General features: G+C 37.3%; 1 protein-coding gene across 6 annotated transcripts in view; it reads left to right on the top strand.

The window, feature by feature from the left end:
* The window catches only part of CD109 (CD109 molecule), a 126,419-nt gene that overhangs the window by 14,930 nt on the left and 97,596 nt on the right, over positions 1 to 13,893 (top strand). For all 6 annotated transcript variants that reach the window (XR_012033985.1, XM_072832330.1, XM_072832331.1 and 3 more), the window contains 2 exons: positions 7,340 to 7,368; positions 13,553 to 13,783. Coding sequence is in view for 5 of the 6 variants with exons in the window: in XM_072832330.1 (XP_072688431.1) it covers positions 7,340 to 7,368; positions 13,553 to 13,783 (260 nt within the window). In the remaining variant the exon portion in view is untranslated. The remainder of the gene's footprint in view (positions 1 to 7,339; positions 7,369 to 13,552; positions 13,784 to 13,893) is intronic.

Below are 13,893 nucleotides of genomic sequence, written 5' to 3'. Positions count from 1 at the left end.
TGTGAAGAAGTGATATAAGAGTCGGGAAATTTTCTAGGTTTTATATCCCTTCAGAAGTTTTTGTATAACATGATTTTTTAAAATAATTAGTTCTGCTATTGCAGTGCTTATAGGATAACTGTAAAGATTGGAAGAAACATGGATGAAGAAGAATCCCTAGGTTCTCTGATCACTAGCATAGAGCTGAGGAGAGGAGACCTGAGATAATTGAGATTTTGAATCTTCATGAGTGGTAGTGATAACATGCACAAAGAAGCTCTCTAGCCTGGGGAACTTTCACAATAATCAAGGGTATGTAGAGTAAAAGAACAAAGGTACAGCTGCTGTTCTTGTACCTAGAGGCAGTACGGAGTGGTGGTTTACAGCTCAGACCCAAGAGCCAGGCTGCCTGGGTTAGAATCTTGGCTCTGTTACTTCTTTCCTGTGTGACCTTGGGCTAGTCACTTAATGTCTCTTGTAACTCAGGGTTCTCATTTATAAAATAAGGAAAATAATACTTAATAGGATTATGATGCAGATTAGATCAGTTAATATATGTAAGGCTTTTATAGCATCATAAATAGTATCTATTATTATTTTATTCACCAAATTAAAAAATTGTATGTGGTCAGAACTGTTGGTGGTTTTATTGCTTCTAATCAGAAATGTGAGTCTTCCATCCTCTAGACTAACATTGTCCAATAGAAGTATGATGCTATCACGTATGTAATATAATTTTCTATTAACCAAATAAAAAAGTAAAAAATAAGGGTACCTGGGTGGCTCAATTGGTTAAACATCCAACTCTTGGTTTTGGCTCAGGTCATGATCTCAGACCCACTATGACAAAGACGGACTCCATGCTTAGCATGGAGTCGGCTTGCCCCACCCTCTATTCCCTACATTCTCTCTCTGGAATAAATAAATGAAATCTTTGGGGAAAAAAAGGTGAAAAATAGGGGTACCTAGCTGGCTCAGTCAGTGGAGCATGTGACTCTTGATCTTGGGGTTTTGGGTTTAAGCTTCATGTTGTGGGTAGAGATTACTTAAAAATAAAATCTTAGAAAAAATGGTAAAGAAAATCCAGATAAAATTAATTTAATTATATTTTATTTTCTAAATTTTTATTTATTTATTCATGAGAGACACAGAGAGAGAGAGAGATGCAGAGACACAGGCAGAGGGAGAAGCAGGCTCCATGTAGGGAGCCCGACATGGGACTCGATCCTGGATCTCCAGGATCAGGCCCTGGATTGAAGGCGGCGCTAAACCGCTAAGCCACCCGGGGTTCCCCCCCTTTTAAAAAATTTTAGATAAAATTAATTTTAATAATATACTTTATTTAACCCAATAATTCGTAAATATTATCAGTTCAACATGTACTTACTCTAAAATTATTGCTGAGATAGTTTATATTCTTTTTGCTTTTTTGAGTCTTAGAAATATGGGTGTATTTTGCATTTGTAGCACATTTCAGTAGCTCATTTTATTTTATTTTATTTTATTTTATTTTATTTTTTATTTATTTATTTTTTTCAGTAGCTCATTTTAATACCCACTGTGGCTAGAGGCTATTGTGTTGCACTATGCTCCTTTAGAAGTTTGCTAGTTAATCTTTTTATTTCAAGAGTGTTCTAGTCATCCATTTCTGTGACTGAACCACTCTGAAACTTAGCAGTTAAAAACACTAGTTCATTATTTCTCATGAGTCTCACTCACCCAGCTTGTACTCATAAGATTGATGATTATTGCTTGAGACAGTTATATCCATGATAATTATGAAATTTTCTAATTCCATGATTCCTTCTACATTTACTGGTTGGAATTCTATGGTAAAGAAGAACTTTTTCTTCTCCTTCACTTAGTCATCTATTTGATTATTGAGCAACATGAGTTCGTGGACTCTTACTTTATTCAGTAGTTGTAATCCATAACCTACAATTTATTTGAATGTTCAAGTCATCTGACCATTTCATTATGTATATTGTTGTATGCATATATTATATTTTTTTTGTATTTATATAATTTATACAAATATATATAATAGAATGATCAGATGATTTGAACATAAAGGCTTTTTCTTTTTTTTTGCAGATTTCCCATATTATCTGTGTCCCCACACAAGTGTAGCCTCCTCCCCCATTATCAACATCACTAACTAGAATGGTACTTTTTTTTTTTTTAAGATTTTATTTATTTATTCATGAGAGACACACACACAGAGACAGAGACACAGGCAGAGGGAGAAGCAGGGTCCCCGCAGGGAGCCCGATATGAGACTTGATCCCAGATCCTGGGATCACACCCTGAGCCGAAGGCAGACGCTCAACCACTGAGCCACCCGGGAATCCCACATTATTATTATTATTATTATTATTATTATTATTATTATTATTATTTTAGCAAGAATGAACCTACACTGACACATCATAATCATCCAACGTCCATTATTTACCTTAGGGTTCACTCTTGTATATTCTGTGGGTTTTGGCAAATGTATAATGATATACCCATCATTATAATACTATACAGAGTATTTTCACTGCCCTGAAGACCCTCTGTGCTCTGCCTATTCATATCTCTGTACCACCTTGCAGTAACCTGATCTTTTTTTTGTATCCATTGTTTTGCTTTTTTCCAGAATGTTGTTTATTTGGAGCCAGGCAGTATGTCGCCTTTTCAGACTGGCTTCTTTCACTTAGCAATATGCATTTAGGGTTCCTCCGTGTCTTTTCATGGCTTGATAGCTCATTTCTTTTTAGAGTTGTATAATATTCCATTGTCTGGATGTATCACAGCTTATTTATCCACTCACTGATTGCAGGAAATTTGGCTGCTCTTAAGCTTTGGCAATTATGAATAAAGCTGCCTTAAATATCTGTGTGCAGATTTTTATGTGGTCATACTTTTTCAGTTCTTTTGAGTAAATACCAAGGAGTGTAATTGTTGGTTTGTACGGTAAGAATATGTTAAGTTTTGTTGCCAAACTTGTCTTCTCAAGTGGCCATACCATTTTGCATTGCATACCAGCACTATGTGAGAGTTCCTATTGCTCCACATCCTGGCCAGCATTTGATATTGTCAGTGATGGATACCAGCATCCTGGTATCTTATTGATTTAATCTGCATTTCCCTATGATGTGGAGCATCTTTTATTGTGCTTATTTGCCATTGGTGTATATTCCTTGCTGAGCTGTCTGTTAATGACTTTGGTCCATTTTTTAGTTGGTTATTTGTTTTCTCATTGTTGAGTTTTAAGAGTTTTTGATTATAGTTCTTTATCATATATGTCTTTTGCAGATATTTTTTCCCAGTTTGCAGCGTTTCTTCACATTGTCTTTTGCATAGCAGAAGTTTTTAATTTTGACGAAGTCCACTTTATGAATTCTTTTTAAAAAAGATGTTATTTATTAAAAAAAGATCTTATTTATTTATTTGAGAGGGAGAGAGAGAGTGAAAGAGAGCAAGAGAGAGTGAGTGAGCACGAGTTGGGGGGATATGGAGAAGCAGACCCCCCTGCTGAGCAGGGAGCCTAACATGGGGCTCAGTCCTAGGACCCCGTGATCACAACCTGACCTGAAGGCAGATGCTTCACTCACTGAACCACCCAGGTGCCCCTGAATTATTTCTTTAATGGATTGAATCTTTGGTGTTACATCTAAAAAGACCAAGGTCATCAATGTTTTCTCCTATGTTATGTTCTAGGAATTTTGTAGTTATGCTTTTTATAAGTCTATGATCCATTTTGAGTTAATTTTTCTGAAAGGAGTAAAGTCTGTGTCTATATTCATTTGTTTGTATGTGGATGTCCATTGTTCCAGCATTATTTGTTGAAGAGACAGTCTTTGCTCCATTGCATTGCTTCTGCACATTTGCCAAAGATCATTCAACTATATTAGTAGGGGTCCATTTCTGGGCTCTCTCTTCTGTTCCATTGATCAGTTTGTCTATTCTTTTGCCAATACCACACTGCCTTGATTATTGTAGTTTTGCAGTAAGTCTTGGAATTGGTAGCACCAATCTTCCAACTTTGTTCTCCTTTAGTATTGATGGTTATTTTGGGTCTTTTGCTTCTCCCTATAAACTTGAGAATCAACTTCTTGATTTTCATAAAATAACTTTCTGGGATTTTGATTAGGATTGCATTGATCAAGTTGGGAAGAATGGATGTCTTGACAATATTTAGTCTTTCTATCCATGAACATTGAACATCTCTTCATTTATTTAATCCTTCCTTGATTTCATTTTATCAGCGTTTTGTAGTTTCCTTATATAGATCTTATACACATTTTTTAGATTTATACCTAAGTATTTCTTTTTGGGGGGGATTCTAATGTAAATGGTATTGTTTTTAATTTCAGATTCCACTTGTTCATAGTTGTTTTTTTTTTAATATTTTATTTATTTATTCATGAGAGAGAAAGAGAGAGAGAGGCAGAGACACAGAGGGAGGAGCAGGTTCCATGCAGGGAGCCTGATGCAGGACTCCATCCTGGGACTCTAGAATCATGCCCTGGGCTGAAGGCAAGTGCTAAACAGCTGAGCCACCCAGGGATCCCCTGGTTGGTATATTTTTAATTGAGAACATTCTTCTCATATGCTGAGGTACATGTTAAGATCAGAGCAAATTCTACTGATAGGAGGATATTCTCTTTTTTTTTTTAAAAAAAAAACTTAAAAAAATTTTTTTTAATAATTTATTTATGATAGTCACACACACACACACACACACACACACACACACACACAGAGGCAGAGACACAGGCAGAGGGAGAAGCAGGCTCCATCCACTGGGAGCCCGACGTGGGATTCGATCTGGGGTCTCCAGGATCGCACCCTGGGCCAAAGGCAGGCGCCAAACCGCTGCGCCACCCAGGGATCCCAGGAGGATATTCTCAATTCCAGCTATTCCCCCATATTGAATTATTTAAATGTTTCAGTTCAAGAATATAACGGGGTTTGTCTTTTTGCCTGGATAGTACTATGACTCCCTTCAACAAATATTTTTACAACATAAAACTTGTCAAGTACATTTTATTTATGGTTCTTTTGAATGTTTCACCAAGTTTAGTTGCTGCAGTATCATAGGGCTTCTTAACTTTACTCCAGTTCAGTATAGAATATGCCTATCCCACTAAAAATAAGAACTTAACAAGAAGTTCCTTCCCATAGGTTGAGATATTACCAAAGCATGATTACAATATTTCAAAGTTAAATCTTGTACAGATTAAACCCATCTCATGTCAATAGTTTACTGAATCAAAAAGATTCAGGACAAATGTTAAATCAGGATTCTGGGATAGCAGCATAACCTGTGATTGTCCTGGCCAGGACTCACTCTGTGTAAAAGGCCTTTCACGGTCTGGTGCAGCCTCATCTCTACAGTCCTCTCTCTGCCAGCTCTTTGCTTCTGTGGACACATGCTGAGCTCCACTCTTTGGCATTTGCTGCTGCTCTGCCTGGAAACTCTTCCCTTCCTTTCTCATCTGGCTAATTTTTCTTTATCCTACAATCCTCGACTTCTGGCATCATTTTTTTCTAGGTAACTTCCCCTGACCCCTGTGAGGTGAGCTCCACCTTATCTATCTTTATTGCAGTCCTTCTGTGTTTAGCTGTATCTGTTCAGTTGTTCCTCTTTCTTCACTTTTTCAAGACACTTTTTGTCCAATGTCCTGTTATTTAAGAGTCCTATTCTTTGCTTCCTATGGTGACAGTTATTGGATAAACCGATCTGTGCTAGGTGATATTGATGAATTGCTTATCTGTTGCAGAAAACATATTTGTATTTCACTGAGGCCCATTGGGGCAGTGGTCTTCAGGTGGGTGTGTGCAGATTGGGGATTGTTTTAGGCCATTTATCAGGGTATAAATGTACTAGCTTTTATTTCTGTTATTTATTGAACAAAACTAAGAAATCAAGGTTTTCTAATACTTAATATTTTGGTTGAGAAAGTGCATTATATGACTCTATAATCGATAAACTTGACATTGGTGATGTGTTCTGATTGACTAAATGCTCCATTATAAAAATTGGAAGATCCTGCTGACATCTCCAGCAGATATCTCTTCCATGTTTTCTGGCTCTGGAATAACTTCTATTTATCATTTAGCATTTCCTCTATGCCAGACACTGTTCTATACACTTTTTAAGTATCAACATACTTATGCTTTACAACCACCTTATGAGATTGATACAATTATGAATATGCTCTTTTTATGGATGAAAAAATTGAGCCTGGATAATCAGGCAACTTTTTCAAGGATGGGGCTAGTACATGGTTGATTAAGTATAGAACTGGTGTAGTCTAATTCCAGAAGCCATTTGCTCAACCTCCTGCTCTGTACTGTGCTGTGCTCCAGTGTCTCTCTGTTCCCATAGGATAGACACATGTGGCTTCCAGGAGGATAGGGTCTATGTCTGTCTTGTTCATTGGGGTAAATATTTCTTAAATAAATATTCACAAATATTTCTTTTTTAAAAAAGAGGTTTATTTATTTATTTATTTGAGAGAGAGAGAGAGAGAGAATACAGAGGGAGAAGGAGAAGCAGACTCCCCACTGAGTGGGAGCCCAATGCAGGGCTCAATCCCAGGACCCTGAGATCATGACTTGAGCAGAAGGCAGACGCTTAACCAACTGAACCACCCAGGCACCGCTCACAAGTATTTCTTAAATGAAGAAACTGTGAGGGTCCATCACCACTCTGTATTCATATCACTTAAATGGGAACTTTGGATAAGTACTCTTTTATTTTTAACTTGAAACATTTTTTCCCTTGAAGTAATTAGATCTGATGAGAAATTGGCATGAGTTAAATTAGTAGTCCTATGTTTAGAAACTGTACATGAAAAGAAGTCTGCATCACTCTAATACCAGTGAGTCACTTATGAGTCCCAGCTCACCCCTGACGTGACTAATCCCTTCCTTTTCTTTCTTAATCATGAGGGTCTGAGAACATAAGAAATAAACCTCAGGTTCTTTCTCAACATCCATTGAAGTGTCTCTCAAATGTGTATAACCCTAAAGCAGCAACAAGAACAGCAGCAACAATGACAACAAAAATGATAAAGGAAAAGAGAAGCAGAACTTAAACTAATTTTTGAGGTGTGGGTGGGGTTCACCTACTGATACCTTTTTAAGTATGGGTCAGGTTTCCTTAATTCTTTGGCACAAGGATGTGTAGTAATCTCTCATGCGTTCTGGGCTTTGATAAAATTGTTTTGTTTTGACCAAATAAGTTTGTGATTCTATAAGCTTATGATTTCTTTATCTGAAAGAGTATTAGGAAAGTCTTCGGAGTTGTGTATTTTATCATCCTATTCAAATTATGACTCTATTTTCTTCCCCGTTTTGCTTTTAGGCTCTTTCAAGACACTTATTCTTCCATCAGTAAGTATCCATTTAAAAATTTTGGTTTCAGACGTATACATTGCATCGATTAGGGAAACAAACTAATATTTTGTTGGTCTTTATATCAATTTACATCCCTTGTGAGTTTGACTTGAGTTCAGTTCTACCTTTAGATTAAGAATAGTGTTACTTCAAAGAGATTTGGTTATTAGCCTTTTCAAACTCATGGCAAAGGTTTTCCTCTTATAAAACAGGGAACTGGCCTGGACTGTTGCCACAGAAATCTGCTTCTGCCTTAAAGAACCTTACAGTTTTGAGTGTGTAATTGACACTCTGTTGGTCAGTTTCTCTGTCCTGGAAAGTTGTAGTAGCACACTGAGCCATATTGAAGGCCGAGGCATTGGTGATACTGATCCTATCTTTGTTTAAACATTTTTTTTTGTTCATAATTTAATTTTTTGCATTATACTTGCTATTTTAAAAATCTTTTGAATATTAACAATTTATTTATCTTGATTACTGAATTTTTTTTGTCTCCTCCTTAATTTTTGCACTTGAGGCAAGGGCCTCGCCCACCTCACCCTTATTCCAGCCCTGGAAAAGGGGATAAAGAAACTGCCTCTGTTTCATAGCGGATTCTCTGGAGGTGAAATAAGATGTGAAAAGTGCTGTAAAATTTGCTATAGAAGTGGAAAAGGGTTATTATTTTGTTGAGAAAGTCATAAAACCTAATGATTGCATGCTGTTTGTGAACTGATCCTACTTATCATAACTTTGATTTGAAAGTTTGTACTTTTATTACCATGTTTTGTTTTGGAGCTTCACACTCTGAACGTACAATAGAGAAAGTAGACCAGGGCATCCTAACAAGAGACGCAATTTGGTATACTTTTGTGAGAAGAGATAACTGATGACTTTGTCAAAACACAAAATTCAGTCTAGTAAATTTGAAGATGTAATTAGCTTTATTAAGCAATTGGGCAGGATCCCATTTAGCAAGTAGAGGGGAGCTCCTGAGTTGTACAGTATGGAAGGTTTTTTTCAGAAGGAAGGTGGGGGCAAGGAAGTGACTAGCAAAAGAAAAGAAAAGATTGTTCCAGGCAAGGTCACCTTCCCTTAGGGGAAGGACATGGGGTTTTATCCTGCAGATTACCTCATCTTCCTTTTGGGGGATGGGGCTAGAGAAGACCCTTGTGACAGATTACCTCATTGGTGCTTGTCAGAAAGTTCCAGATTAATTGACCTAAAATTCTACTTACTCTTGGGAAGGTTGAAACTGCACTTAAGTCCCTGTTTGCTCTTCTGGGAGCAAACTAGTCCATCTTGGGCCTGTGGTTTCTTTTGAACAACTTTAGCCCTGACACTTTACATACTTAATGTAGGATCAGCATCACCTGATGGGCCAAGTTCCTCTATTTCCTCAATTACTTTTTGAAGGTTACTCATCAAGCACATTCAAAAACCACATTCGTTTTTCCGGGGCCAGGTGGTTCCTAGAGAATACAGTAGCTCCCAAACAGTACTCGTAAAAATTACTTATAAGTATAGCTATTGTTTTCTTACCTATTATGTTTGCATTTTCCTTACTAAGAAATATAACTGCTTTTCCATTGTTAAATAGAAAGTAGGGAAAAAGAGGCAAAGCAGGTGGAAATGGTGGTGGTGGGGAACCCATCTCAGTGATAATAAAACATTGCATTGCGTTCATGTACCCTAAAACGTTAGATGCTGGCCATATGCTGTTGAAATAATATTCCAATGAGAAGATTAAAATAACTCCTGCATAACACAATTGTCCTACAGCAGAAGGGGGTGGGATTTAAGTCCAGGAACCACAGTTTAAAGTACAACTGTCTGGTTTCATCAGAGAAGCCTGAAGGTGCATGGGCTGTAAGTGTAGGAAGGCTGAGCAGAGGAAGCATTAGGTGGTACCAGGCACTTGGGCTTGTTCCAGTAATGTCGGTTTTATTATAAATTGTACTTGTCCAAACTATCATTAACTGGAACTTGGCTGCCCTGATTCTGTTAGGTCTCAGCTATGTGAAGTATGAATTCCAACATCCTGTATGTCTTTAATATTAATGCCATTTCTATTGTATGAATATATAGCAATTGTCTATTGAAAGCTTAACTAGAGATTATATTTAAGACTGTATCCCTTTCCTAGTAAAATGAAAATTTAAAGATTTAATCATAAGGTGTCTGGGAAAATGTGATAATGCTTGGCAAAAATAGAAAGTTCTGTATTGTTACGAGTTTTCAGTTAAAACAGACCTAGCTTTCAGAATGTGCACTTGCATTCTGATATTTGTAAATGTAATATTTTAAATTGTCTTTTAAGGTTCTCATGAATTTTTGCTGTAAAATATAAATATTCTGACAGCATTAAAACAAATGTGTTTTTAAAATCTGATGAGCCCATTGTTTCTACTTTTGATATGCTACAATCAGCTTTTAATAAGAAGTAAATAAAAAAATTGATGTTTAATATAAATATGATTTTTTGCACAAAATGTATTAGGATAAATTTCTTCTATTCTCTTTGTAAATAAATCCAACTTAAAATGAAGGAGTGGTTTTTAAATTTAGAAATGTTTTAAAGTTTATGTATAATTAATAATTTTTTAAATTAATAATTAAAATATTTTTAATAGAAACTGTCATCTTAAATTCCTCAACTTTATTTTGAGTTATTTGAAATCTCCACTACTTTTAGTAACTAGCATTATTAATGGAGTAGGACAAATAATATTGTTTTATCTCAGTTTCTTTGACATATGATCTTTTAAAGAAGGCAAAATGGTTTTAGTCAACCCAGATTAGTTTCTTGCCCACCAAGGACCTTTTAAAAATATTTATCTTATTTTATTTTTAAGTAAACTCTATGCGCAATGTGAGGCTTGAACTCACAACCTAAGATCAAGAGTCCCATACTCCATTGACTGAACCAGCCAGATACACTGCCCCCGGGAGGACCTTTGTGAGTGTACCTTCCTTAGATACCCTGGACAAAGAGCAATCATTTACTCAGAAAATTTGCATTTATGTATACACAGAGTACACTTAGCACAATGAGGATCTTGCATGCCCAAGTCAGATGCTGATTGATACTTTGCTCATAAAATCCCCTTGATTTTGTATACTTCCAGACTCTTGTCCTGCTGCCAGACATGTCCATCTGTGGGAATTGTATCTTCTTCAGCCCCTTGTTCTTGACCCAAATATAGGAATCCCAAATCTCTGTGGGTAAATAATTGGTTCTTGTATAAGAGATATGGAAATCTCTGATGAGGGATTTATTACCAATTCTGGGAACTCTTTCGGTAATTGTGATCCCAAGAAGGCAGAAAGCAATTGATAAGCAGAGATTCAGGAGCTTTTACTTTCTGGCATCCTCTCCACTGTGGGGAGCAGGTTACAATGCATTCTAGGTCTGTTATAGAGAGAAAGTTTCATAGAGATTACTTAAAATCCATGCTATTTTTTTTGGTTTCCTCATAATGCCCCTCTGCTGTTAACAATGGAAGGCTAAGATCTCTACCACAGCTCAGGATCTGGAGTGCCATGCAAAGTCTGTGGTGACACCCCAAGGCTTATAGTGATGTCCCATGATTTGTAGAGTCACCCCTGGTCTACTGATATACCAAGTTCATTTGTAATCTCTGACTTTCCAGCCTTGGGATTAATACTGAGGCTTTGAGGATCCTGAATTATCCAAATCTTACTTATGTGGGGAATGGGGGCAAGGTTTCTAATGGGGCAGTTGAGAAAGCAAATTACTTGGGGTAGCTGAAAGGAGCAGAAAGATAGTACTATTTCCTTTTGAGGTAGTGCCAGCTCCCAGAAGGAGGATGGAGTAGGGCACAGAAAGAATGTTTTTTTTTTTTTTTTTTTTTTTTTAAAGATTTTTATTTATTTATTCATGAGAGACACAGAGAGAGAAAGGCAGAGACATAGGCAGAGAGAAGCAGTCTCCATGTAGGGAGCCTGATATGGGACTAGATCCTGGGTCTCCGGGATCATGACCTGAGCTGAAGGCAGACACTTAACTGCTGAGCCACCCAGGCATCCCAGAAAGAATGTTTTTGGACACATTTGTGTTACTTCTGCTTCTTTAACTCTTGGCATTCTTGTGATTAATGGGCCTCTTTAGTTTGGGGCCTATGCATCATTAATTTGACATAAATCTTCAATCTACTATCTGTTCTGGAGCCTAAAAATGATCAAACTATATCCAAATCGTGAAAAACAGTCCTATCAAATATCATGTTTTAAACATGAAGTGTTTATGAATCTTTGCCATATGTAACAGTATGATATGCTGGCATATATATATATAGCTTCCTGCTTTTAGTATTAGAATATCTATTTAAAAGAATCTGAGAGCTGAAGTATCATTTGAGAAAATAGAATATAAGAATGCAGGTTCCAAGATTAGACTCCCAGCCCTACTAGGGTACACATCTCTGGTTCATGTTGTATCCCAAGGACTTAGAACAACCTGGAGCCAGAAGGTGCTCAATAAATGTTTATGGAAAAAAAGCAAAAGTCAGCATTGGAAGTTATTTGCATGTGATGCTACTGATTGTTTTTTCTAACTTTTTATTAAGAAATTCTCAAATATACAAAACACTTGAAGGAATTTCATAGTGAACACTTCTGTACTCATCACTCAGAATCTGTCATAACGTTTTACCATACTTGCTCTGTATCACTTGTCTGTTCATCTGTCTGTCTCTCCATCCATTAATTCATCTTATTTTTAAAATGTATCTCCAAGTAATTGTGGACATCAGTATTTCTCTCCCTAAATATTTTTTGCTGATCACTGTATTGGTACCTTGTTTACATTTCCTTTGTGTTCTTATCCATGTTGCTCGCTTTAAGGTAGCTGTGATTACTGGAAGATCGCTGAGCTTTCTGTGGACAAAACTTGTTTGTAAATGTGAGTCAGGATTTAGTTTTAGTACCACAGGTTTATTAACATGAAAACCAACTGAAAGTCAGGTACGCTAGTCATTTATTGTGTAACCGATTATTCCAAGGCTTTGACATAAAACAGTAACAAGCTTTTATTGCTTGTTACAATTTCTGTGGGTCAGGAATATGGGAACTGCATAGTTGGGCTGTTCTGATTTGGGATATTACAAGTCTACAGTCAGACTTGCAGGTACCTGAAGGCTTCACTAGGGCTGGGGATCCTCTGTAAGGTAGTTCATTCATATGGCTGTCAAGCTGGTGGTGGGTGTTGGTGGGAGGCCTCAGTTTCTCCCTCTGTGGGCCTCTCTACAGGGTTCTTGAGTGTCCTCGTCACATGGCAGCTGGATTCCCCGAGTGAGGAATCCCAGAGAGAAAGAGAAGAAGAACCATACAAAAGCTAACCTTTCGATGACCCAGCTTCATTCTCTTCTTGAGAAGCAAGTCCCTAAGTCTGGGGAATGAAGCTCTATCTTTTGAAGGGCAGAGAGTCAGACAATGTCAGATGTGTTTTAAAGCCACTGCATGGAGGCTTTTAGTAGAGTAGTATAGCTCATCGTGAGTTTGCATCTCAACTAGTAACCTGGAGCAATTTCGCAAATCCTCCAAGCCCAGCGTATAAAATGGTGTCAATAAGAGCACCCACCTGAAGGATTGTTGTGAGGTGAAATGACACAGGTCATGTAAACTGCTGAGGATGGGATCTCTCTGTTGACGCTAGACGCTAAGCAGGAGTTCTATTGGTAAGAACAGTAGGAAAGCAGCAGAGCCTCCATCCTTCCTGAGACTCTGACTTGTGATGTACAGGATGCAGGAAGAGTGAGCACTGTAGAAAACAGCTCGAGAGAGAGAGAGAGAGAGAGAGAAGCAAGAAAACAAGTCTTGTGCAAATGTGTTCACCAGTTGACTGCCTTAAATAAGGAGACATGGAAAAAATGTTGATGGACAGTAGATATCCTGACCAACAGTGACTGTGAGGAAGAATTTGCACATGGAACAGGACATGACAAGGTGACTGCTGCTGAGCCCTCCATTCCAGGAACCCTGCAATTTAGCTGGAGAGGAAACTACAGGATGTTAGGAGGGAAAACAAATTGTTTAATGTTAGTGTCTAGGAGGGGCAAGTTTTTCAACATGGCAATTACTTTTAATAATACTATGGATTGAAATTTTCTGTTCTAACTTATAATTAAAAACCCTTTCAAGGTAAAATGAGAATGTTGCTTGATCTCTTTATTTTCTCCAGCTACCTCTGAACAGTGTGGACGGGATTTATGAGCTGCGTGTAACTGGACGTGCCCAGGATGAGATTTTATTCTCTAACAGCACACGCTTATCATTTGAGACCAAGAGAATGACTGTCTTTATTCAAACAGACAAGTCCCTCTACAAGCCAAAGCAGGAAGTGAAGTTTAGAATTGTTACCCTCTTTTCGGATTTTAAACCTTATAAAACTTCTTTAAACATTCTAATTAAGGTAAGTGCCAGACAGAATAAAGTAAGAAGTTCAAGTCATCTTACTAACGCTTTCTTCAAAGTTCTGCTCATGTCATCTTAACATTCACCATGGGTAAGCTTCCCTCCCTA

Source organism: Canis lupus, chromosome 7 (genome assembly GCF_048164855.1).
Source record: "Canis lupus baileyi chromosome 7, mCanLup2.hap1, whole genome shotgun sequence".
NCBI lineage: Eukaryota > Metazoa > Chordata > Mammalia > Carnivora > Canidae > Canis > Canis lupus.
This window is presented reverse-complemented; position numbering and strand designations above follow the sequence as displayed.